At 38.6% G+C, this 27,451-nt stretch overlaps 3 protein-coding genes across 7 annotated transcripts in view; 1 reads left to right on the forward strand and 2 right to left on the reverse strand.

Annotated features, from left to right (window-relative positions):
- Nucleotides 1-221: 221 nt before the first annotated feature.
- Nucleotides 222-17,861, reverse strand: kif14 (kinesin family member 14). The gene is made up of 29 exons (XM_067512388.1): nt 16,525-17,861; nt 15,784-16,038; nt 15,570-15,657; nt 15,352-15,450; nt 15,130-15,182; nt 14,990-15,020; nt 14,682-14,789; nt 14,196-14,312; nt 13,559-13,677; nt 13,041-13,213; nt 11,734-11,881; nt 11,251-11,302; nt 10,889-11,073; nt 10,484-10,586; nt 10,115-10,272; nt 9,887-10,034; nt 9,470-9,616; nt 9,055-9,187; nt 8,360-8,453; nt 7,961-8,102; nt 7,520-7,629; nt 6,361-6,461; nt 5,768-5,998; nt 5,367-5,554; nt 4,733-4,885; nt 4,010-4,132; nt 3,737-3,811; nt 2,082-2,232; nt 222-1,169 (listed from the first exon to the last, which is right to left on the reverse strand). The coding sequence occupies exons 1-29, from the start codon at nt 17,589-17,591 to the stop codon at nt 808-810; spliced, it is 4,914 nt and encodes a 1,637-aa protein (XP_067368489.1). The 5' UTR covers nt 17,592-17,861; the 3' UTR covers nt 222-807.
- Nucleotides 17,862-18,758: 897 nt separating this feature from the next.
- Nucleotides 18,759-24,270, reverse strand: ddx59 (DEAD (Asp-Glu-Ala-Asp) box polypeptide 59). Its single transcript, XM_067512393.1, has 8 exons — nt 24,196-24,270; nt 22,991-23,843; nt 22,280-22,462; nt 22,076-22,165; nt 21,383-21,634; nt 20,476-20,628; nt 19,226-19,354; nt 18,759-19,116 (listed from the first exon to the last, which is right to left on the reverse strand). The coding sequence occupies exons 2-8, from the start codon at nt 23,825-23,827 to the stop codon at nt 18,856-18,858; spliced, it is 1,905 nt and encodes a 634-aa protein (XP_067368494.1). The 5' UTR covers nt 23,828-23,843; nt 24,196-24,270; the 3' UTR covers nt 18,759-18,855.
- A 704-nt stretch (nt 24,271-24,974) lies between these two features.
- Nucleotides 24,975-27,451, forward strand: part of camsap2a (calmodulin regulated spectrin-associated protein family, member 2a) — a 40,833-nt gene continuing 38,356 nt past the window's right edge. For all 5 annotated transcript variants that reach the window (XM_067513907.1, XM_067513910.1, XM_067513908.1 and 2 more), the window contains exon 1: nt 24,975-25,580. In XM_067513907.1, the coding sequence (XP_067370008.1) occupies nt 25,442-25,580 (139 nt within the window). In that variant the 5' untranslated portion in view covers nt 24,975-25,441. The remainder of the gene's footprint in view (nt 25,581-27,451) is intronic.

Below are 27,451 nucleotides of genomic sequence, written 5' to 3' on the forward strand. Positions count from 1 at the left end.
AAGAGAACTTTACTCTAATTAACTGAGATGCAGTCTTTACCAGAGGCTCATGGTTAACATTATAGCGATATACAATATAATATGACATACAGTATCTAGGTCCTTATCAAATCAAGTCACATTACTTTAGTGTAATAGTTAATGTGATGTAGGACTAGTTCAGATACAAAAGATTAAAAGGGACATGAAGCAGTGTTCTGTGAAAGTACCTGTATTAAGAAGAAAGCAAAATAAAGCTCACAAGTCTCTTCTGAGTTACAGTATAAATACAAAATACAACCAAAACAAATTATACAAATAATGACCAAAAGAGATTAAAAAAAACAAATCATATACAGAGAACAATGGGGATAAAGTATTTTTTTTAACAAATTGTTGCACTGCAGAAAGAAATAATGAATACAAACAAAACAAAAAACAAAAATGCAACAAACAATACTTTAGTGGCCAGATGTAGTAAAACACAAAAGACATACAGCTGAAGCCAATTAATCACTGTAATCATGCTTATCCATCATTTATTTTGAACTACACATTCTGGTGCCAGAGTTTATTGTAAAAGCGTGATTATAACTGACTTACAATTTTATCATATATACTTAAATAAAAAACAATTATGACAGCGTTTAATGCCAGTTGATGTAAAGCTAGTGAGGGGGGAAACAAAAGAAAAAAAAAGAAAGAAAAAGAAATGTCGTACTTTTTATTACAGGCAGTGGGATGACCTCAAAGTTATCTCCATGTCTTCTCATTTTTACAGTAGATCATACATTATATATAAAGAATAACCTACAATATGAGTACACATTACACCCAGGCTGGGTCGTCCGATGACACCCCGAGAGACATTATCTTACTCACAACCACATTTTTTGTAGCACTGTAAGTGTGAGCGCTCTCTTTGGTCAAGATTTCACCTTCTGTACTCTTATGAGAAGCAGCAGAGCTTCTGCTTTCTCCTGTCCTCTGTTGGTTACATGAAGATGACAGAGACTGTAGCGCCAAAAAGAGCTCGTCCCGCGCAGCCATGACACTCTGAAGACAGGGAAGCTGAAGGGATGGCACCGGTGCTCCCTCCTTTGATAAGCCCATGATTATGTCATTGACGGCCTTAGCAGAGGAGGAGATCAGCTCTCCGCAGCCAGTGTTGATAGAGTCTCTGTCATTTCCTGGGAACATGATGAAAGTCAGATTGAGGAACTGAGACCTACAAAAGTAATGATCTGGTGCATTTTGGCTAAGGCTGGTTTTACTCATGCTTTACCTACCAAACCAAAAGCTCAGATTCAACAGTAGATCTCCAAAAAATGTTATAGTGCAATTAAAATCTAGTTTAGAACACAAGACTCAACTATATTATTGCATAAATCCTTAATGCAAAGGTTTCCATCGACTTCGACTTTTTGCCAATTAACATAATATTTGTTGCACCAATGTTTTTTCAGTTTTAATAATTTATCAAGAGGTAAGAAATCTTTTGCAGTTGTACTGGAGTCCATTACATTAAGAGATGATTCTAAAGTTTTGGCCCCCTTGTTCATTTTTAATGGGTTGGCCAAAACATTACCACTATCTCTTAATATAATGCACTCCAGTACAACTCCACCACCAAACATGACCTCAATAATAATCAAAGAGTAGAATTATCACCTTTCTGCCAGTTTCAACTTAAAAACTGAGAACTAATAACATTGTAAAAGTCAAATTCATGGCAGAGCTGCTATGTTTGATTGCATTAGAATTTACAGGTGTACCTAATGAAGTGGCTAGATAAACTTTGATAGGCCATGACTTTGCTTTAAAAGCAAAAAACGAAACTATACCGAAACAATTTATGAAAATGAGTCATGTTTTACAACTTAGAATGGCATCATGCCTGCAGTTGGCTCTGTTTTATTATATTACAAGTGTGCATTTCCAAAATCTTAAAAAATAAATTAAATAGTGTAAGACAAAACAACTGTCTTTGACCAGCTCCATACTTTTAGCTTGTAATGCTAGTGAACAGATGTTTATAGATGTTTACAGTGTCACTCTAGAAAAGATTCAGCTAAACACTATGTGAATTTCAGAAGCTTCACCTCGCAGAGCAGCAGAGAGGGAGGAATGCAGCTGTCTGATTGCCTGGTTCAGCTGGAACAGTTTGGTCGATGTATTCCTTAGTTTTTGCAAATGGGAAGCCAAGGCCTCCCCCTCCCCTCCCTCAATCTCTTCTGGGTCAGACTCTCTCTCCTATTTGAAAACATGAACACACCCAACAAATGAATACAAAGGCAGCCAACACTTATAAATCACTAAAATACAGAGTATTTCTATACTAGATTGTTGACCACTGAGTAGCTTTTCTGTAGCATCGAGTTAGTTACTATTTACTTGCTTATAGGCAAGTAAATAGTAACTGTTTTAGGGATTATTACTCATCTGACCGATCCATCCTAACATTCCACAGCTATATTTTCCACCATGCCCTTGAAATCTGGACCAAAATATTTAATCGTGTGTAGCCTAATGCCTTGTAAAGGATCACACAAGACACACAGTTGTAAATAATTACTGGTTGAACGGGGCTTCCATGGTGACATGTCCTTTCCTATGACATAAACCTAATGGCCTCTTTTCCAGATCCATAAAGTACAACAGAACATTTCAATGCACCATGCCATTTGCTGCAGCGCTCAGTTCTGCATACAATTTCCATTATTCACTCCCACCTTTCTTTATTTATACTAAAACTAGAATCACAAATCACCCTTTTCTATGGAGATGCACACAATAAAAGCATACCAGTATTTGGTTCAATAACTGACAATGTCAGCTACAGTACATGCTTCTACTGTCTATGTGTTTACATCCACAGCCATGCACCTTATTTAAGGATCACCCTTACACCTATAAATCAGGTTTATTTGACAACAATAAGACAGTGGGCGGCAAAATGCCCAATGTGCCTGTATGTGTCAATGGTTTTAACAAAAACACTGCTAGATTGTGTGGTTAAGATAATGGCAAACAAGCCCGTTAGCTGTGACTGATGCCACTTCATTCAACACATTCATTACCTGAACGATCATTAAGGGGCGACTGCAGAGAGATAAGCCTACAGAGCAGTGAGCAGGAGCAATAAAGGCTGAGTGGCAGCTTTAAGAAGGCTGCTATGGGAATTGTGGGTATTAATGTGAAATATTTAAGCCTGTGTCAAAATCGAAGATATCCAGGAAAGCTTTGCTAGGTTTGTATTCTTTTAAACCGTCTATCAGCCATATTACATGTAAACAGTAATCTATAGTTACTGTAATGAAGGTACAGTTTCTCTGAAGACAATTTAAGGCTTCCCCCTTCCTGATTAGTCACATTAAATTGATACGTTCCAATGTTGCACCCTTTTTTTTTTCCATAATTTTGCTGCTTTCCTCCCATTGCAATTAAACAGATGTGTAAAAGGTGGCCTGGTAACTCAATGGGTAGAGCAGTAGGATGAGATGGGATCCAGAAGACTGCAGGGTCAAATCCCAGCCTAACCACCAGGTGTGTCCCTGAGAAATACACTCAGCGCTAGCTTCCCGGGTGCCCCCGATGGCTGCCCACCGCTCACCCAAGGCGGATCGGTTAAACGCAGAGAAAGAATTTTATTGTGCCGTGTATGTGGAATATCTATATGTGCTCAATGACAACAATAAGGATTCTTCTAATTTAAAAGTAAATTGTTTCTGTAATTGTTTGTGCTGCTGAAACTTACCATGATGTGGCAGTGCATGTAGTTCTGCAGAACACGGGCTAAGTCAACTGTTTTGGATTTGAGGTTCTGAAGGAGCTGGAAACAAAAATGGATTAGCAATGATGGCAACACATTTTAGAACATTTATGCATTTACAGAAAGTAAACAAACCAAAATGTATTTATATAACTATGACTACTAGAGTGATAGGATGGTGAAGGTACCACTTCCAAACAAGACACGGCACAGTCAGGTAGACAAGAGTACAAAATGTGGTACATTTTTATCTCTTACTGGGTTTCTGGGATAAACCAGCTGAGCTTCTCTTAGCATTTCCCTGCTGATGATGAGGCTCTCCTCTAAAAGAGAGTGAATTCCTTTATTGGTCCCTTTCAGCAGACACGAGACCATTGATGGCTGAAAAGAGTCAGTAAACATAACAACATTACAATCATATATTTGGTAGTATCTTCTGACCAACATATATTATGTAGTGCAGTTTACAAATTAAAAATATACTTGACAGTTTGCTTCTAGTTGTCAAATGATACTTGCAATACTGATACTTACTTCCTGCAATGGGAATAATAAATTGGCTTTTCTCTGGTTTATAAATGCTGTTGTCACTGCTTAAAATATACCCTGAGTTTGATTTTTGTTACAAATATGAAAATAGAAAAAGAGTAAATAAAATAAAATCAATATATGTAAATATCTGGCATTAAATGACTTAAATAATACTAAATGTATTACAACCGTATAATCTCTTCCCCTAGCCCATTGCACTGATTAGATATGAAAACTCTGCATGATAACACTCTAATTGTACATCAACTAATCAAGCATGGCATTTCCTTATTTAGCTCAGTAATCCTTCATCTCCTAACATCTTCCTTGCTCAGAAATTCGCAAAGCAAATATTTCAGTTTTTGGTGTTGCAGAGTAGGGGCTTGATTATATAGAAACCTACAGCGTTGGCAGAAATAGTAGCTGCTTTGGTATTAATGGTGGTGTTACCTTGCCCCTGGCTTGAGCACCCAGATCCACAGAATTTAACTGCATGCCTGTCACTGCTGCCAGGTGGCCAAGTGTAAGCAATGCTGCATCAAGGCACTGACTGCTCTTTCTTTGTGCCTCAGTCACCATTGATGTGATCTCAGATTCACAACCCTGGATGGGGAGAAAATTGTTCATTTTGGTCAAGTCAGAGCACACCCGGTTTAATTGAAGTGGAATTAATAGTCAATCAAATGAGCAACATAGTCTGAGGGGTCAGTGAATGAATAAAAATACTAGAGAATACGAAAACTAGGAATGCGAGAGGAAACTTGTGTGTTCAGCTGCTGAGGCTGGTAAGGAATTTGGATTTGTTTTCCATATATTCATGGTTTTTTGAGCCTCAAGGCTGAAAATTCCCTCCGCTTGGCCATTTCCATAGACATAGCTCAAACAGCTCAGAGCTAAGACCCGCCAATCAATGGTCTGCATTTTGATAAGCCATCCCTTGTCAGAAGTACATTAAACCGAAAATCATTTTCTAGCACAGATTAAGTAGTCATTTCAAAGCATTTATGTACTGCAAAAGTAAGGAAAACCATAATTTAATGTCACTGCATAGTTGTTATTACAGTGTGGTAATATTTGTGTTAACCTGAATTAGTAGCTGGAAGAATCCTCCCATCTTCTTAACTTGGGACTTAAGTTCATCAGTGATGGTGTAAAGCAGGCCAGAGGAGGGTTTAATGATGGCCAACCATTGCATGGTAACAAACACTGCACTGTCTATGGCTGTGGTGGCCTTGATAAGCTCTGTCTGGGCCTCCAAGTTACAGACAAACACTACAGGAGAAAAAGCAAATAAAAGAAAAAGTTTGGTTCCAATCTAGTGGGATTCTAAGACTGCATAAAAGCTGTAATACCATGACATAAAAACGAGAAACATTTTCATTCTGCACTATTCCTAGGTTAGCAAAATTTTGGCATAGATTTGGAAAGCATCACCTGGAGAAGCATGGATACAGGCACCACATTTCTGTACATACAAAATCTCACCATTCTCCTGGCTGTCATCATCCAAGCCGTTGTATAGTTCTGATATGGTTTGGACTGCAATGTAAATTAGGTTAAGATCAGAGGCCAATCTGTCTGCCAAGCTCTCCTCTGTTCCACTACAGCCCCGCAGACGTGCCACTGATTTACCAATCAGCTCCTTGCAGATGCCAGGAATAGTAGAGTCGGAGCTACTGGAATGGGTGGAGGGAGGTTTAGCCACTCCCATTAAACCTGGAAGAAACACAGTGGAGAGTTGGAACATTCATATTGACCTCATATTATTTCTACAACATTTTGGCAGAGTAAAAGTAATATCTTCAACTTAACCTTAACCTAATCATTACTTTTACTTCTACGAATTTAATCTGAGTAATGGTGCAGAATTTTACAGTCACAGTTTTCTTAATTATATCAATTAACTTGAACCCATCTGCCACCTGCCTTACAACAAAAACCCAATTTTGCAAAACCCTATTTTGCCCTCTCCAATACAATTATAGCACTTGTTAAAAATGATGTATAAAATGACAATTCCTTTTCAAAATGTGGTGCCAATCAGAGAGCTTACTCCATTCATTCGTTCACTGCCTTACCTGCAGACTGTGAGGAGCCATTGTGAAGGCTCTGAATTGGATGGACCCGGATCTCATAGAGACGCCCAGAGATTCTTCTGCTCTTTAACAAACTTCTGCTCCTGATACAATACAAACAAAAAGAGAAACTGTGAGCACCATGCCAGCATTTTTATGTGATCTGTATAGATTAATTTGCAATAACAACATGCTCTAATGTACTTAAGATAATTCGTTGTGTTCTCAGTGGTTGTTGTTAGAGCAATTTTTACAAAAAGGCTTTATACTCGTTGCAGTTTAAAGTTGTCAGTAGGTTTGTTGTCTCTGTTATAGTCTGTTACGGTTTATACTGCCATAAACTTTCACTTTTTCCATTTCTTTGGATTTCCTTAGCTGAGGGCTATTTATTATTTATTTATTACATAATTGGAGTAATCAGATTTGAAGTGTAATCAATGTCATTCATGTTAACCTTGTGTATAATGTTTATAATTATTTCAGCAAAGAACAAAACTTACAGGTGAAAGAAAGTGGAAAGGGGGTAAACAGCAATGAAAGTTTAGGGTTATACATTTAATAGAGCCAAAGAGAGGAAAAAGCATGAAGGAACCACAGACCCTGTACTAAGTTTCATTTGGCTGGGTCTAATGAAAGTTCTGCAGTCATCAGAAACATCATAAAGAATAACAACATAACAACAATGCGAGGGGGAAAAGTTGGGACTTCTGCAGGTACCACAGGTGTGTTGGGGTTATGGGTTGTCGAGTGAGAAACACAGGAAAAATTAAAGTCCTTTCCTTTACTAAAGCTGTTGGCTGGGCCTTTGTGGAAATAACATCAAGACAGAGGGAAATTAACGAAAAAAAAAATTCTTTCCACTTCATGTCAACTTTTATTAAATAAAAAAAAAAAGTGCTGAATGTTTCAAATATAAGCCAGACTGTAAATCAGATTGGTGCAAACAAGGAGGGCTTTGTGAAACAACCAAAATCTTCAAAATGATCCAACCACATACCTTTAACTGTACACATACACGCAAACAGTTCAGATTTAAAAAGGAACAAAGGGCGTAGATTTAAATACAGTCTAATGCATTTGTTGAACTCAAATGTTAATGTAAGGAAAGAGGGTAGAAAGAGGGACAAACAGACAAGACGACAGAGAAGAGCTGGATAATTACCTTCGGCGAGAGAAGGAAGATGTGGAAGCAGCAGAGGAGGCCGATAGATCTTGTTCCCACTCATCATCTGGGTTATAAAACACCTCATCATCTTTACAGGTGGAATCCCCCTGTGGAGAGTAAAATACTGCTGACATGCCCAGTCTCATTTACTGAACTTAATGAGAAAAGCACAGCAATGTGAGGTAGCATCTCTTTATGTCAGACATAAAACAACACATTTTGGACTGTAAGTAAGGGCACACAACTGGGAGACTGGCAATAGCACTTGAGCTCATGTCAAACTCTGAGCATGCAGAATCAGGAAGGGATAAGCTGATATCAGCTAAAAAACCTTGCACATGCCAAAACCATGATTTTTCTATTGCATGAGTTGTGTCTGAAAAGTTAACAACTAAACAAGAAAAGTGAGACTAAAAACAGAACTGATTTAGGACACACCTGTTCAAGCTCCCTCATGGCAGCCATGTTATTCTGGAATTTGTCCAGGTTCCAGAACGTGGAGATTCCCAGCTTTGTGTTTTGAACACGCACCTGCAGCAAACTACCTTGCGCCAGATTCTCATTGTCAGAGCTTTCATGTCTGCAACAGCAAACATTCAAAAGATTATCCCAAAATCTGACTTTGTTTATGCTGTCAAGCTTGAAGTAAATTTACCAGTGGGAAGTCTTGCTATAGAATAAGATTAGCCAGCAAAAATAATATGTTTCAACATTTGATGAGGATGAAACATTTAGTAAAAACAAAAAAAAAAATCAAGCAGTTTTTAATAATGTGGTCCAAAGCAAGAATAAACTACATGTAATAAGGTGCTGATTGCTGACCAATTTCTTTCATACCTGCTAAAGACTGTGTTTTTCTTCAGTTTAGCACTGATTTTATTGGCTTCCTCAATCATTAGGGACAATTTCATGGCATCCCATTGTGGAGAGACTGCAATACAGAAATAAAACATTAACTCAACTAGTACCAACAGCTTCTGGTCAAATTTTTCTGAGTCTGATGTTCTTGTAATTTTAATCGGCAACATTTATAGCTATAGTTATTAGTTAATTTTAAAAATCTGATTAGCAATGTAATTACCTGACTTGCCCAGCAGTATGTGAAATACAAAGTAATTCAAATTACATTTATTAGATTCATGATCACCAAAACAGCATATGAAAAGGTTACTAGATGCAACATCACACTGATAAACACAATAATGGATCAGTATAATCCAATAACATCATATTCATTGATGTGAAATAAGCCACAAAGAATACTTGTACTTTTGGCATTTCAAGTATAATGTTTCTAGTGAAAACATATTCTATTCTGGATTCTATCCAGTAAATCATAAAATGCAATTTCGTGAGACTGAAATTGGTCTCCTTGTCTGCTTCTTCAATCCTATTAAACTATGTCAGGTCAGTTTTTTATATGGAGACATGTTTCTTGCTTAAAAACACCCCAGACCATCTCGAATGCCACTTATACTGTACAATGTGGATTGTTAGCATAGTTCGTGTTATTTTAACTTGAAAGATTTTACCATTTAGGAGAGTGTGATTTTGTCTTAAAGCTCTTTTCTGCTGCATCTCCTCTAGCTCTTTGCTGATCTTTTTCTTCTCTGCCTCCAGGGCCTCAACAATCCTCGCTTGACACACACGGTGTTCCTCCATTGCCTGGATCAATCAATGTACATTAAAAAAAAAATTAAAAACAGTTGCATATAACTATTACAATAACAAAAATCATATAATTGAACATATAAAAATTAAGGAAGTCCCAATGGTTATACCAGTATTGGGACCGATACTGCTCTTGTGTTTCAGCTTTCCAATGCAACAGAGCTATTTTATGATAAGTGCTGATCATGAAAATCTTCAGGGGGGAGTTTGATAGAACAGACAAATAGTTAAGTGAAGTGGAAATGTAACTTTCTCAGGTGCTTTACGTGTCCTCACCTGGGCCTCCATGTGCAGGCGGAGGCGTTTCTTGTGGGTATCCACCTCTTGTTCCAGCTCCAGCTTAGCAGTCTTCAGCTCTGCCATCTGGCTGACCACCATCTGCTGTTCTAATTCCTTTTGACGCTTCCGTTTGTTCTCCTCATTCTGAATAAACAGAATCATGGCCTTAACTCTCTACCAGTTGCACCAATTGACAGTATAAGGATATACAGTAAATAAAGATCATACACAAGTATTTCCTGGATCCGTAACAGTGAAATAAACAAGATTCAAGAAAACACCAAATAGTAATCAATAATAATCTATGTCAACAAACCTTGCACTGGTCAGAGCTCCAGAAGTATGGTTCTGTGACCAGACCATGAAGAAATAAGTAAACTTGTTATTTAAAAAAAACTAAAAAAGTTAAAGTACCAGCTCCCTCTCCAGGGCTTGGATTTTTTCCTCATAAACAGCCTTCTGATCAGATAGCTCCTTCTGGGCCACCTCCTTTGCCATCTGGATTCCCTGCATCATCTCCTCTTTCGCCTTCAAATGGGCTTCTTCAATTTCAGCCTCCAACCTGGGACACACAAAGATTTTCTAGGGGGGGGATCCTTAATTTGATCATCAGTGTGCAAAATAGATGTCTTTTGTACTTACTCGACTCTTTGAGCTGCCAGCAACTCATTTTTTGCAAATTCAAAGTCTTTGTGGCCATCGCCTGCGACTGTCCAGCATGACGCACGCTTCCCAGACTGTACCTCTGCTGGATGGTTGAAGCGGAAATAGTGGTCGCCACCTAAAATCACCCTGTCTCCCTGAAAAACAAAACACATATAAGAGAACTGTTAAAGTGATTCATAAAACTGACAAGCAGCCCAATGTATTATTGAGATTTTAAGTTTACTTTAGAATAAATGATAAAACAGCAGAATAACAAACCGCCACAAATCTTCCTCTAAGTTAACCCACAGTATATCAAATATGATATACTGTGTATGATAGCAGATCTCTCTCTGATACACTTACATGTTGCAAGACAGTGGGTTCAGAGATGAGGTTTCCATTGACAAAGGTCTTGGCATTTTCTCTAGGAATGATGCTGACAGTACCCTGTATGTTGGATATAACACTGGGGGGAGAACAAAATTAAGATATTTTTTGTTGAATCCTTGCTCTAACAAAACATATAGTGGATCCTAAACGAATTACAAATATGGATACAGACATTAAAAACAATCACTATGGTCGATAAAAGTCAACCAAACTAATAATAACACAAGGTTTCTCTCTGAAAGCATGCATAACGCATTGCAGTCCACATGTAGTCCAACAGGCCACATACCAGCTATTAGGAAAAAATTAACCGAATTGTTCTTTCTTATTATACACCACAATGAATGAATACATAGATGGACATGAATTTGTTTTTACCAGTGTTGGTCTGCTATGAGGGCTCCAGTCAGCTGGATGTCATGTGTGGAGTCAGACTTGTGCTTGCCCACTGTGGTTTGACCCTCTATGATCATGTAGAGAAGCATCTCAGAGAGCTGAGGATCTTCATTCAAATTAACCAGGTTGGGAAGACTGTTGTCTACTTTGAAGGTAACACCTACTTTCTGAGGACACACAGAGCACACAGACTGTTAATCCTAGTATTTTCATTACTTTGATATTTTGGCTCTGTAAAGCCAAAGCCATCAACTATTTTGTCATTGCAAAGTGGACAAGGGCCTTGAAATTGACGTAAAATAAAAGTAGTAACTAGGCAGGTCCTGCTCAGAAAAAAAAAATACCTTCTCATTACGTTTGCGAACTTCAGCTTGTTCCAGTTTCTCTCTCCATGCTCTGTCAGAAAATGAAATAAAAAATTAAATTACCCCCAAATATACTTTACAGAAAAACAACTCAACTTGATCCTATTAGCATATTTGTGCCTGTGAAAATGTTAAAATGAATACTGGTCAAATCTCCACAACAGAGCAAATACCTGAGCATAAATGTATATTTTTACAAAAATATTACTGCACCATGTTTTGAAACATAAAATGTAAAAAAATAAATATGTATCTCCACACACACACACACACACACACACACACACTACTATACTAATACTGCATAAAACTGCATATTTAACAAACAAAAATCACTTATTTGAAATATGGGATTATGCTATAGCTTTCCCTTCAAAATCAAGACTGATATTGTCCATGTATGTACCTTTGTCAGAATTATATAATTAATTAAGTTATTTTGGTTGCAGTAAGTACACTGACCTGTTGGCCTCGAGCATTTCTCTTTCTTGCTGGCAAAGTTTGTTCTTCAGGGCGGTGATCTCCTGCTGGAACAACCTAACCCTCTCTGGTTCAATGCCTTGGGAGCTCATCTGGGCTGCTCGCAGCTTGTCCACCTCAGCCTTCAGCTCTAAAACACACAACAGGCTTTTCAAAATTCTTTATATAAAGCTTAAAATATATATAGCAGGCTGCAGCAAATATGCTGACATTACACCAGTCAATATAAAACTGAAAAGAGTCCCGTGAATGTTATGGTTATGGTTTGTTTTAAAGAAGTAACAGAGGTCAGAGAAGTATTCAGACTTTGTCAGTCAGCACCACGTATTGAACACAATGCACTGAGCAACACTGACCTGATTTGTAATGCTTGAGTCATATTCACTTTGATTATCTCACACTGACAGATGATGTGAGAAGAACCCACAGCATGAGCTCCCCTTAGTGCTAAAAATGTCAAACAGCAGCATAATCATCTTATGAAAAATAATACTTGCATGACAGTTAGCCGCCATGTGCAGCTGACAGTGCATAAATATGGCCTGGAGGCAAGGTTAGGGCCAGGCCTTAATTGAACTGGGTAGTGCATAAGTTGTTGATGGATAGATGGGTAGACAGCAGGGAATGGGGGAGCCAAGAAGATCAAGAGCAAGCCAGAAGAAGAAAGACAGACATCCACATACAGATAAAAAACATACACACAGAAACAAAAAGATGCAGATGATCAAGGAGCTGATGGACATGAAAAACTGAGTTTCTGAATATGGATGTAATTAAGTTGATGACAATAGATGGATTGTTAAAAGTATGCTCCACAAGAAATAAATATGTACTATGAGGTTCTTCCTCAAATACTTTAATTTTATGTCAATTAAATACGGGTTCAGAAAGAAGATAAACTTCCAAATAAATATTAAAAAAAAAACTAATGTACATGACTCTGTTAGGAACTTTTTTCAAAACTGTTTTCTAGAGACAGTTAGGTGTTTTGTTAGTTTTTCTCATTTTAATTACTGTTAATTACCAAAGACTTAACCAGGCCACCTTAACCTCAAATCTTGCAATGTTCATAGTATGTAGATTGGAAGTATACAGCCCATAACCAACCTCAGCTACAGGCAGGGGGAGATGTAAGATATGTCCACATAGCACCACAACCAAAAGCTACTAATCGCACATGATGAAACTATTTGCTACAACCAGTTTACTATTTGCTATTTGCTGCAATTTGCAGATGGATGCAAAATAAGAAAAACATAGTATAGAGCTTAATGAAGTTCATGTCTGACCTCTGATGAGCTTGGCACTGGTATCCTCATTGACCTTGGCCACATTTATGATTGTGCGTGCCTGCTGGGCGTAGCGCAGAGTGCTTAGGCTTTCCTCCACATTGCTGCCTGCTGGGCTCAGTGTGGCAATCATAGCCGTCTTGGAGTTTCCACCAAGGCTTTCTTTTAAAAGCCTACATAAGAAAAATAAATAAGTGGAGTAGGTCAGAATCTGAAATGGTAAAGATTGTGGTCAGAGAACATGTAAACATATTTTGGAAATGTATTTTTAACTATAGAATTTCCATATACCTCCATAATAAGGTAAGGTTATCCATTGAGCATTTAGGATGATCTATGAAGTGTAAATGGCTGCATATGTAGTCTTGTCATATATTACACACAGTTACAGTAGTTTGCATTAAATAGTGAGCCCAGATTGTGTGTTTTTTATTTAAAAAATAAACTAAAGACAGCTTATGAAAACAAACACTATGTTCTAAAATATCTACATGTATAGAAGCATGCTGATCTCTCACCATGTGAGAACAGACTCTCTGTAAGGTATGAAGACTGTCTTCCTGGTCAGTGCCTGTTCAGACAGGGCTGAGATCACCTTTCCGAGGGTAAGCAGGGATTTGTTGATGCTAGCACCTTCCTATAACAAAGAAAGTGCCCTATATTGAATAAGTGCACATACAATCATGAAAGGTCACAGGAACTTATACAATGTTTGAATTAACTTTAACCGATCGTATGAAGGAAGACTCACTTGTCTGTAATATTATTGCTGCAATAAAAAGGCAACGCTTGATCAGACATTTAGATTTTTTAAACATTAAGCCATTTAGTTGCTAAATCTTCACCAGTCATAATACAATGCTTTTTGTGGACTGTTTCTATTTAAATTGTATAACAATTTTTTTTAGAAATGAATAAATGAGGAATCCCCTGCAAGATATTTACAAAATATAATAACCAACAAATGCTCTTAACAAACCAAATCTTTACAACATTTCAAAGAATCAATTGAGAATAAAAGATGATTATTGGCTCATAATCATGTCTTAAAATGACCATAACAAACCACAGAATCTAAAAGGCAGTCAAATACGGGCACATACCTTTTAGCTTAATATATATGATCGTATGGTGTGTGCATGTTTATTTGTTTACCCTGAGTCTGTCTCCACTTGTTTGCGCTGAGTTACAGCGTTCACTCCCCGCCAGGTCCACCAGGTTGATCCTGCTGGTGATACTGTGGTCATGTTCCTCCCCCTCCACAAACTCTGTCTGTAGACACACACACACACACACACACACACACACACACACACACACACACACACACACACACACACACACACACACACACACACACACACACACACACACACACACACACACACACACACACACACACACACACACACACACACACACACACACACACACACACACACACACACACACAGATTAGATGTGTCTCTGTGAAGGTCCATCTTATTATTATGTACATTCTATACATTATTGATCACATACAAGTGTTGATGTGATGCCAATAAATATGGTACAATTTTTACAAATATATTTTAAGCAACATGAAATTTTGTTGTTCGCTTTTAACTATTGATGAGCATTAATTGAGTTGAGGGGCCATACCTTAGTCTGGGTCAGTACAAGAGTGAAGACAGAGTGAGATCTGGAGCTCTTGTCATTCATCCCTGTTGCTGCTGTAGCTCGCTGCTTGTTGCCCAGCACCAGCCACCCCTACAAGAGAAGAATGACCAAATATTTTAATTTGTGACATCAGCAGTTCCTCCCAACAATTTAAGTCAAAAGTTAATGCCTGCACTTCATCGTGGCCTCTTAGTCTACTCAACACTGAACCTAGACATGCTCACTTATTAAAAGTCAGCAGCTAAAGGAAAAAGGAAAAAAAAACAAACTTGACAACAGTTTTAACCTACCTGAATGTCATTGTAAGAACTCACAACATTCCTGTGAAGAAATAACAAAATGAGCAGTTCTGCAATATGCACCATCCAAGATGGTTCATTTGGTATTTATTTGAAGATAAAATGGCAGAAGTGAGAAAGGTTTCTCTTACGTAGAAAGCTCAGCAACATAGGGCCCATGGACTGGATGCTCCCTCACCCTGAGCTGGAAACACAAATTAACAAGCTATTAACTTCACAGAATCCGTTTAGAAAACAGCATCTTGACATGAATCTGCCACTTAACTAAGCGCAGTAAAAACAGTAAACCAGAATTATATAGTCTCCTGGTTTATGAAGTGCAGGAGAGTTTCAGTTTTTTGCAAAGTACTTACAGGCATTTTCCTTTGGTTTGGCTCATCTCTAGTGATCAGGAGGTCGTGGATCTTCTCATTGTATATTTCAAAGTAGCTCATCTCTACATGACATTTAACCTGAAAAACATTATCCCAAATGGTTCTGTACATATTTATATACACATTTCAGCCTTTTAATGTCCTTTTTCCTCTTCTATATTTTCCAAGACTTTGATAGAGCAAAATAACTATTTTACCTCTTCACTTTCCATTGAGGTCAGTTTGGAAAAAAGCTCCTGGCAGAACCGTGGGATAACGCCTGCCTCTTCTCCAAAGCCCATCATCCTGCAAAACAACAATATAAAAATATTAAAACTGTAACTAGATTAGAGTTCACCAAAGAAAGCAATTTAATTTAAAAAATGACAAAAGGAAGAGTCTGTTATGACTCTGATAAGAAAAAATACTCACGTATATGACTTTCCAGAGCCTGTCTGGCCATATGCAAACAGGCAGGTGTTGAATCCTTCGAAGGCCCTGAGCAGCAGCGGTTTAGCCAGTGTCTCATACACTGTCTGCTGGCTGGCAAAGGTAGGCTCACCTTTATCCACCGAGCAGAAAGAGAAGTCATAGGCGAATGAGAAGCTCTGTTTGGTCTCTGGATGATGGACAACCGTCTCCTGGCCATTCATAAAGACGACCTGCAAGGTCTTCTCTGCTTTTTCTCTATTAACAGAGCAGAAGCATGTGAAATATTATATCACAAATGGATTTTGTCAACCAGACTAGAATTCCTAAACCACATTCAGAACATAGCTGCAACACACAGTTTGGTAATGGTTAAAATTAGTTTATGAATCAATCATTTGGTCTATGAAAGTGAAGACGAGGACTACAGTAATCAGATCATATAAGATAACAGAGTAGCAAATCATCATAACTAAATGTTTGTGGTGTAATTTGTCAAATCCCTTGAAAATGTTCTAAAAAATGAAGCTCACTGTTTATTTGTTCAGAAAGCAATTATTAGCTGTTAACTGCCAAATGAGACTGGTTAAAAAAATAAAAGCGTATTGAACTACACCGTAGCTACAACCAGACTGAATAAGATAGACACTTATAGAAGATTCATAATTGGCGTTTGGAAGCTGAGCCTTCAAATGTGAGACGCTCGCCTGCTGACATCATTTACTCCTAAACTACTTTACAAACCTGGCATTGAAAGGGCGGACACGGACTGCAACAGTCACAGCGCTGTTCTCCATCTTAAAGGAATGCTGCTGCTTGAAGGCCTCACTTGCATCGGAAAGGGCCTGCTCGGTAGGTGCTGGAGCGAGAGCAGGAGTGGAGGGACTGGCCTTGGTCGCGTTTCCCTTTTGGCTTAGGGTGGACGTCTTTCTCACCTGCAGCGCTGCAGCGCTGGTCTTGTGGACACCTGCAGACGCCTTCCTGGCCCGAGGAGCTGGGACTGGTTTGGTGTCTTCCGCTTGTTGTAGACGAGATTTAGACCTTTCCAGAGTAGCAGATTTCTCAGACACTGATTTAGGAACTTCTTTCCTAGTAAGTCTCTCAAACACGTCTCTCTTGGCGGCGATGTTCTCAAACGGAGTCTTTCTAGTAGGGGTTTTAAAGGTCTGGGCCTGGTCCCCTGAATGCCTACCGGTGGAGGAAGAGGAGGGCATCTTGCCCTGCACAAGCCTCCCTTGCGCTTCCACTTGCCCACCTGTTTCTCTTGCTTTACTATTATCCGCAGGTTCTCTTAAACTCATGGACCTGAATAAACCAGGTGTCCTACCGTTTGGTTCACTGAGAACTTTTGGCGTTGGCTGCAGGCCAGTACCGCTGACCCCGCGCTGCACAGGTACGTTTTTATCGATGGAGTGAGTCCTGGTCCTGCGCTGTAGGGTCAGCCTCTTCTCAGGGGCTGGCGTTATCTTTTGACTGCTTTCAGCCATCGTTTTCTCTGCCTTTTCACTCCCCGTTTTCCTCCTTGACCTTCTCTGCAGGGTGAGTCGTCCCCGGTAAGGGGTCTGCTGCCCACTGACGCTTTCTGACAGCGCCGAGATGACATAAGTCCTGTTTACATGACTGCTTTTCTCAGATAAGCTACGATCCTCACATGTCGAGTCTTCTGATATTATCTTACTTTTGCCGAGCGTCGTGTCTGTTGCTTTTCGCTCTGCCAGACGCTGTCTGTCCGGTGTCTTGGACGTTGATGTTGACATCAGATGGTCATAATAAGCTGTATGTTTCCTCGCTTGTACACTAAATAACGACATAACGACAGTCTGCTGCTAAATAACTTCAGTAAACTTAAAGTTACGGGTTATCTCAACTAGCTAACTAACGGCTAGTTCTAACTTACTTACAGTACAATTGAAATACATTTAATACGAATTCAAGAACGTATCGGTTTGTTAAAAGCGAATATGTGCCCATTATAATAATCCCTGAGGTGTATCCAAACGAGCACAACTGTTTTTGTTTTGTTATCGCCCCTTCATTTTTTCTTCCGCCCGCTTCAATTTCAAATCGTCTAAGCAGATGCCCGCTGATTGGCTGAATTCTCGGAACTTATTACGTGACGTCACGATCAAAAATGTAGTCGTCTGAGACTGTCACTAGGAGGCAGCATAATCAAGTTTCTTTTTTCTTTTTTGGACCTGCCTTGAATGAACAGTGTTCACTTAAAAAGTTTGTTAGTCATCTTTTCCTTTCTAAAATTAGTACTCTGCAGTTAAACGAAAAGAAAACCTCCCAAACTTCATGTGGACACTCTGGAATATGGCTCAAAAGGCAGCAGAAAATGGTAGTAAGTAGTCTATAAGTTGTGTTGTCTTGTTTTTCAACAACAAACTATACTTATGATTATTTGTAATAATATACTTAAACTTTTTTTTTTGCCTCTATGGGAGGCAAGAGAAAAAGATATCTGTTGTGTGCATTTAATTAACTGTGGTTCAGTTGCATCTAGTGTTCCCTCTTTGTAGTTACGTCCAGTCTCTGTAGTTCTTTCATATGTGTAACCAACTTGTTTTGCATCTCTTTGTAGTCATTTGATTGACTTTGCAACAATTTCAAACTCTGTGCTGGCTGTGGCCCAGCAGTCATCTCAACCCTTTAGTGTGTTCCTGTTATTCTAACACTGATTACATTATGTTGAGGTAGGATTGCACGAGTGGCTTGCTCAAGAGGTATATCTAAATATCAACTCTAGCGCTGACTTGGAACCTCTCAGGTAAATAATACAATCGCTAAGAGAAATGTTAAAAGAAAAAAAAAAAAAAAAGATTCACAAATGGAAGTATTATTTACCGTACCTCAGTATTCAATAAAGACACAAGTACACCACAGTGGCAAGAAAAACAGTTCCTCAGATATGAGTTGATGTCTGTGGATTAAAGAGGATACTTCAGATAAATTGTCTTAAATGAATGCAAAACACATCCAGTTACTTTTTATTTTTTCTATAAACAATATACAAACAAATCATTTAACATTAACTACATAAATACATTACATACAGGATAAATAGAATACATGCTACTTCTTGTGACAGTCGTGCTTCCGTATGATGTCTATGAGGTTGTTCTGGGTGACTAGTGTGTCCCCAGGCCCCAGTTTGGCCTTTTGTCTTTGCCTCCTCTGCTGTTCATGAAGGTGGGGTGAGTTTAGAAGCTGAGGGGGTATGATGGATCCTGTGGGTTTGACCCGGTTCACCACTTCCAAGAACAGTCGTTTGTTGTTGTTGTTGACGAAGGTAATGGCTGTCCCCCTGTGTCCCAGCCGACCTGCTCTACCCACCTGGATGAGACATAAATTGGAAAAAGCATTAGGACAATATTCAAGCTTATTTATAAAAAAAATGTACATACTAGACTTTCATCGCTTTCCCCAGTCAGGTATTACTAACCTGATGAACATATTCATCCATGGTGTTTGGCATGTCAAAGTTAACCACCAATCTGACATTAACTAGGTCAAGTCCTCTGCCTAACACTCCAGTACTGATCACCACTTCGAAGTCTCCATCAAGAAGACCCTGATGACAAAAACGCAAATATTAGTCTCAGAAAGGTTTAGCACTGTCAACAAATACATAGGGTGCACATGACTGTGACTTATCCTGTAGGCTTTTAAAGAATTGAACTATAAACCATAGGAGATCTAATGGCTGGTCCAATTTTATAAGCCAGAAAACCTCTGACACTATTTTACATTACAGGTGAGAATATATATATTTCCATGTGGCTTAATGATGCAGGCATTAAAAAAAAAGTCAGACTGAGTAATGTTTCTTAAGTGTAAGTATAAATAGCTATGATGACATGCCAAGTAGGGTCAGAACATGTAAATAGTGCAGTGGAAGAAGGCATATTAAAGGCAGATCTCTTAGGAAAATCAAGAGTTTAGCAAGTTAAATTACTCTTGATGATCTGCTGTTAAATGATAAATAAATCAGCATTATTTTGGGACTCGCTCGACACATGCATCGGTTCGATTCCCATGTCTACTCAAATATTCTTTGCATTTTACTATAGTAGTATGTGACTACATGTCAGTGTGTAAGGTTTCACATTCAGAAATTTGAGGACTGTATCTCTAGTGGGCTATAATAAACTCAGTGTTGCTCATATGAATAAAATTTGCATTTTCTGTAAAGCTGTGCTTCAAATCCTTGTGAGATGACAATGAGCGTGTTTCTGTGCAGACATGGGGCAACAGCCAAACTCCTAATACTACAAACCCACAAATGTTGCAATACTACCACTATCCCTTATATCTAAAATATCCTACCAAGTTTGAGATACTTGCTGAAGCAGCAGCCCCAGCTAAAGCATGCATTTTGGAATTGATACGCACCTCGACACAATGGTTCACTTTCCGCAACCCCGACTAATGACAAGCTTCAAAGTTCCATTATTCAGCCTACCATCATTAGTTTTAAGAACAAAATTAATTTGATACTTAGTGCTTTCAGTGGTAATATAACTGCATCCTTGTGGTCCCAATATAATGACAAAAACAGTATTGTCATGTGCCCTGGTTGTCTTTTCTCTTCCAGCTACTGGTAAATCAGAAGCAACAGTCTTCAGCACCAAACATGGGAGTACTGCTATTTATTTATTTGACTTTACACATGCTGGCTGCCACTGGCCTCACCCTGAGGATGCGGTTGCGTTCCCACTGGCTCTTGTCAGAGTGGATAGCCACTGTGTTGAGGCCTGTCACCTTGGCAACTGCATCACACAGCAGATCAGCCCCAAGTTTACAGTCTACAAACACCACCACTGGAGGCTGGTACAGCTTACTGTCCTGGAAAGTCACAAACACACAGCAGCAAAGTAAAGTGTCTTTTTATATAGAAATTTGCATTTTCCAACAAGTTTTTCTATGTTCAGTTATTTTAACATGTACGTATATACAGAATCAGCTATCATATAGTAAATTTGAAGGTTTTAAATCTACAAGTTAAAACATTAAGTTTTATGTCACCATCACTGGGAATGTTAGCATTCCCAATATGCCTACCTCATATCAAGATCTGTATACTGTCTCTTACAGCACTTAATGCAGGACTTGTGCAAGGTCCACCAGCATTATCAGAATTAAATTATAATAGTCATAAATTTAAATCCATACAGAGAGAAGTAGCTACTGTTATTCACATAGTGCTCTACAACTCTTATTGAGTAGGTTAAGTAAAGCAGATCTTTCCTGTCTAGCCCTGTATAAAATAGTACGATTCATGGCTAGGATTCCTGGAGTGGGGCCATGGCACAAGGCCCACCCATTTCCTCAAGACAGGGGTCAGGGCTGCAGTAATGGCTGTCTAAATATGGTGTAGCGGGGAGATGGGTCTTTGCAGCTTAAGGAATTTCTACATTTTAAACAGCTAATTAACAAAATATCAAAATGGTACCAGTGCATATCAAGAACAAAAAATATGGCACTAGAAGTGGTACTCCACTCCAAATCTATTGAGACTTTAATTTAAAACTAGAATTGGTCAGGTTTTTAATCATGCCTCACTCAATGACAGTTATCTTCAAACATTATTCAAACTTACATTAAGAATCTCAAACAGCTTCTTTTTCTTGGAGGGTTCCTCTATCCAAAGCAGGATCTGTCTGACATTGGCACATGGCTGGTTTTTCTCCCCAATAACAATACGGACAGGGTCACGCACCAACCGAGCAGCCAGCTCCTCCGTCCCTGCTGGGATGGTGGCTGACACCAGTAGAGTTTGGTGTTCTTTGGAGACTTGCTCCAGAACCTCTTGCACCTGCTGCTGGAAGCCCATCTTCAACATAGTGTCAACCTACAGGATACAGAACAGATATATGGTATAATGTCCATTTTTTTAATGGCTCCTACACACTCAACCCCAACTTACAGGAGCAAAAGTCAAGGCTTTTTCACTGTTTATTGATAAAATGTTCAATTTTCCAGCATCTTGCAGGACGTCATGAGACTTGAGTGAAAGTTAGCCATCATATAATCTTCAGATTTCCCTTCAAAGTTTATATCAGTAAAATGTATTCAAAACTGCTGCAATATTACCTCACACATTTGGAAGCAGAGAGCTTCAAAAACTGGACATTTATTTTTTGTTGTTATTTTTTGGCCTTGAGAGTACAGAACTTATATAAAACTAATTTATTTAATTTTAAAGGGCAAAAACTACATGATTGTTTTCAACAGTTGATTGCCTTTAAGTGCTGAACTCAGGGCAAACTGGAATACTCTATGTTTGTCATACTTCATCAACAACCACAATCTTCACTTTGTCCAGCTCCACTGCTTTCTGCCTTAAGATTTCAAGGAGTCGCCCAGGGGTGGCTATGACAATCTAATATAGAATAAAAGAGGGACAACATGATAAGCAGGTAAGTTGAAGAGTCATGTCATTACTTAAGACAATTTAGTGACTGGCTGAATGGGGAAAATAGTAACTGCACTGTACTTTGATGCTGCGTTTGAGACGATGGAGCTGTGGGGGAAGTGGCATGCCACCCACCAGCAGAGCGGTTCTCATGTTGGGGAGACCCACCACCAGTTCCTTGGCCTGTCTCTCTATCTGAATGGCCAGCTCCCTGGTGGGGGTCAGGATCAGAGCCACAGGGCTGTGCATATCATGTGCTGGTTTCTGAAATGAGAACACATACAGCATCTCAATACATTGGGGTTGGACTCAAAATTATTCAACCCCCATCTAAAATAAGGTGTATTAGTATATTGACAAATTTAACAATCTTTCAGCACTTTGCTATGAACATACCAAACAAGAACAATTCAAATAGCTCAATAGCTTGTTTGTCAATATAATTGATAGAGTCAGTTAAAATGTGCTTTACCTGCTAGGCTGTGTCTGTGCTTGCTTTAATACAAATACATTATTTCAAACGCATTCTAAATTAATGTAAGTACCAAAATAAACATAAAATTATGTGTGACAGCATTTCACTTCATATCACAAATCACATCTAAGGCAAAAGTGTAATATAAATAAAAATGAGCCAAATTTGTAGCCTCCATAAAAATAAATTAAAATTAGGAATAATTCAGAATGTGTAGCTACATGGTGTGATCCAAACTCTTTTTGTATAAAATAAATCGGCATTAGGCCCTTAAGAAAAAAAAAAAAAAAATTCTAATGTCAGCTGGTTGACTATACCTCAAGTGCTCTCACTACTACCGGCAGAAGGAAGGCCACAGTTTTCCCTGAGCCTGTGTCAGCGCTGGCAATTACATCACTGCCACTGAGACCAACGGGCACCATCTGCATCTGGACCGGTGTGGGTGCCTCATAGCCAGCTTTCTTCAGGTTCCCACCCAGAAGAGCAGGGAAACCACAGTGTTCAAACTCAACAATGGGTCTTCTGACATCTTTTCCCTGAGTTTCAATCCCCAGCTCTTGTTTAATTCGCTGCACCTGTTCATCTGTCAGACTTGATATGAATGGATTTTCCTTGTAGCAATAGCCTGCCTCATTTTCACCCAGTTCACCAGTGTCAACTGTAGGCTGTTGCTGTTGAGTATTTTCATCTCTATTTTCGTCTTTATGATCGAACACATCTGCCCCAGTCCCGAACCCCATTTGAGCCAAATGCTTAGCTTTGCATTCCAGACTGCAAACATCATTGTCAGTGCTGTCACAGATATACTCCCCATAGCGACCACACATCACACAGGAGGGCTCCCCTGGCTCTGGCCACCTCTGGCTCTTTTTAAATGATTTAACTGGTTCTTCCTCCTCTTCCTCTGAATCACTTGAGGTAGACTTAGATCCATCTTCACACACTGAGTTCTCAGTCGAACATAAAGACTCTCCTGCTCCTTGTACTGTGACGTCTTGTGTTTTGGTTACTTCATCCAGTTCCTTCTGCTGAACAGGTGTCTCTGAACTACAGTCATCATTCTTATCCTCTTGACTAACCTTGCATTTCTTCTTCAAAACTTGGCCTGAGCCCACAGCAGCTCTCTTAACTTTTAGAGCTCTGGGCATAAACATTTTATACAATACTGACCTGTAAATGCAGATATAAATATTAAATTATTAAAATGCATGTAACTTAATAGCCACTTATCTAGCTGAATGAACTTATGTCTAAGGTTTAACAGTAGATTTATCAAACGTAAAAGTGAACATATCGTTTTAGTAAACCCTCACTTTCAGGCAGTAACACAATCAATCGCTAACGTTAAATGTTGGTTAACTCATAGCTGCTGACGAGAAAGAATCTACATATTTCACATTTTCATGTAGGCTGTTTAAAAATTACAATTCGAAAATCATCTTTCAACCATAACTAGTCACTGTTAAATCCTGGGAACTGTCTTACATGAATGTTTCATATAAATTGACAACATTACACATACCCAAGTCCTCGCGAAAACCTTCCGGCAACCAAAGTCGCACATTGATGACGCAATTACGCTTTACACGTCGGGAAATGTTGTTTTTATAAGTCCCATTATGGTTCTTAGTCTTTTTCATTAGTATTCTTTATGACGGACAGGATTGACATGTTCTGTATGTTATTTGAATAATCGTTACATTTCAGCTTTGTGGAAATGCAGGTGTTCTGTCTATGGTCATTTACCTTGTTGCTGTGGAGTTTGACCGGTATGTTTAATATACAAGACAAGTAAAGACGTCTGGAATGAGAACAACATGTATTTTTACCTTGGAAAATATTTTATAGAGAACATGTAGATTAATTTAATTGACACACCTTGTGCTTTGTTTTCTTGCTAACTGCATTGCCCACCGTCTCTTTTCATATCACATTCAAGTGTTGTTCAAACCTTGATGATACACTGGACATTTTCGTGCGGTATACAAATATTGATTGGCATATTGTTTCAACTTATCATTATTAATCCACGGTTTAAGTCACATTGGCCTGAAGTCGTATGGTCATATTATTAGTATTGTTATTTTTATTATAAAGAATTTGTAGTCCTCAATGGGATTAATATAGTTAAAGCAGAGAAGTATCATACTGTACAAAAACAGCATATTGTGATAAAACAGTGCAGCTTCAGAACGCTAAAATACGTATATGATTCGTCCAAATCCACGAAGTCAAAGAAATGGAAGTGGTTATTCCCGACCGCACGGGAAGGCAACATCCGCGCATGCGTATTGCGTAACAAAGGTGCAGGGCTTGGATAGCCTCAGTGCGGCAGGAAAACCACACCACGGCACTGAGATTGAATAGAGGAGGGAATGCAAAACACGTAGGGTATCCATACGTTAATACATGGACATAATGGGAGACGCCTTCTGAACCCAAGGAATGGAAACATCAATGTTTTCATTCCGGTTAAGGAGCTTTTTTTTCTTCTGAAATCCAAGGAAACCTAGCGTGTTCCGACGGAGCTGATTTCAACCGGTAGATGGATGAAAAACAGCAAGACTAGCGATTCATTGTGGAGGCAAGACTGAAACAGACAAAAGCAAAGCCAATCTAGAATTTTATGACTGAAAGAACCTTTGAAATCCCTGCGAAAAGACAGAACATCTCTTCTATTTGCAACATTTTATTGTTTATCGCACATTCTAATATTGTGATGCTCCGTAGGGTTTAACCATAACGTACAGTACAATCCAGGGCCAAATATGGGTGAAGTTCAGGACGTCAAGGATATTAAGAAGATCTTCGTTGCTCCAGCAATAAAGTCTTTCGAGCACTATGACTTCTCCAGAGCCAAAATCTGTTGCAGCCTCACATGGCTGGTGGCCAAAGCATATGGGACAGGTAGGTGCATTAATGCGCCTCGATAGACTTACCTGCATGCTGCATGGACGTTTAATGCGTTTTTTAACGTTTCAAATACAATTTTAATATTACAGTATCTGGTACAATGCCTGTAATACACATGTAGTACACAATAAACGCAATGACATCCAAACAATACTTAAAACAAAGACAAAACCTTCTTCATACCATAAAGAAATCTGAGACTAAATAGGACTCAACAAGAAATACCAGAATATTAATCTGTGTGGATTTTCCAGTTGCAAAACCTCTTTTCTTCACACACACATCATTGTGTTGTGTTGCTGTTGCCCTTTACAGACTCTCTTAAATGAATTGCCTATTGATCAGACCATAAATTTCGTCCCAAGAGGAAAGATAAAACCTTTTTACTGTGCTGGATTCCAGTGACCAGTAAATGTGTTGCCCTACTTAATGGAAAGGGAGAGTTTGGAGGTATGAAAGTGTCCCAAATCATATCAAACAAGGAAGCTGTATTCAAGGAAAATCTAGAAACAAAATTTTTCTTTACATTGTATAAAATATAACTATGTAGGTCCCACATGGGTGTAGTTGTAATGTTCCTAACAACATTTTGGATTAAGTGAAACAGTCTTAAGACAAAAAGACATTTTTTTGAATCTCTGTAACCCGACACATGCAATAAAAATGTAGACAAGTGGGTTTACACCGCCACATTGTATTTACTTCTATGTTTGGTGTATGCAGTAATATGAATTTTGAAACACACATATCTAAGAGAAACAGGGAATAGGGAGCGAGGGTGGGGCTGTTCTTGTCATTTTTGTTTGATTGTTCATTAAATTATACTGCTTAGCAATTCATGTCGTTCTTACTGAAAACAATCACAAACCTAATCAATTCCTTATCAAATTGTAAAAAACTATGCTCTTATGAAGTTTAATGTATACATAAATTATCATCTGAAATGCCAAGCACATTCAAAGTGAGACCTTTTTGTAAATTTAATTGTAGATACTTTTATTTGTACAGGATAAATTTGAGCTCAGATGGGTACACAAGTGATGGCTTTGAAAAAGTGTTATGTTTAATGTAGAGCTTTTATCACTAACAGTAACTCCCCCCACCCCAGCTCATTGTGACTTTAAACTATGGTGATCTTGAGTTGATACAAACAAATACACATGAAGGGAACATGAATTTGTTGTGTTATAGCATTTTTTTTAAACAGGGAATCCATTAAAACTCTAGGCTACTACCCAACAGATAGAGAGAGGTGGCAGATAAGATGGCATCCCTAAACAGAAAGGCACAACGAGATCCCATTTCTTGTGGATGTGTACCGTGGAAAAACCTGCATGATTGTGTGTGATTGCTCATCTAATATATATCACACTGGAGCCATAAGCAGCTGTAATGCATGGCTCCATAACCAAAAGAAAAATTAAGATATAGATAGAAATAGGTATAATCAAATGCAGGTTAAATTTATCAAACTGAAGTCAAAATCTGATTGTCTTTCCTCATCTTCCTCATCTGCAGTTGTGTGTTTATTTTAAAGCAAGCTGTAAAAGTTGCAGTCAGACTCTTCCACAGGTTTATATTCTAGACTGGACTGAAAGGATTCTGTGGATTTCAGAATCCTGTTGACAACTAATTTATCTTTTAATGATTGTTACCAAATGCTCCCTAAAAAAAAGAATCAATGTTTCCTCAAATGTAAAGTTCCCACAGATTGAGAATATATACATCGATGGCCCCTGTAGTGATCAGCCGCTACATGTCACTTGAAAGTGGGAGGCAAAGCATCACTTTATTTGCTAGCTGACGTCTGAATGAGGGAATGATTATTCCAGTCTAGTTCAATGCTTAAATATCCTTTGTAACAA

The sequence above is a fragment of the Channa argus genome, chromosome 8 (genome assembly GCF_033026475.1).
Source record: "Channa argus isolate prfri chromosome 8, Channa argus male v1.0, whole genome shotgun sequence".
Classification (NCBI taxonomy): domain Eukaryota; kingdom Metazoa; phylum Chordata; class Actinopteri; order Anabantiformes; family Channidae; genus Channa; species Channa argus.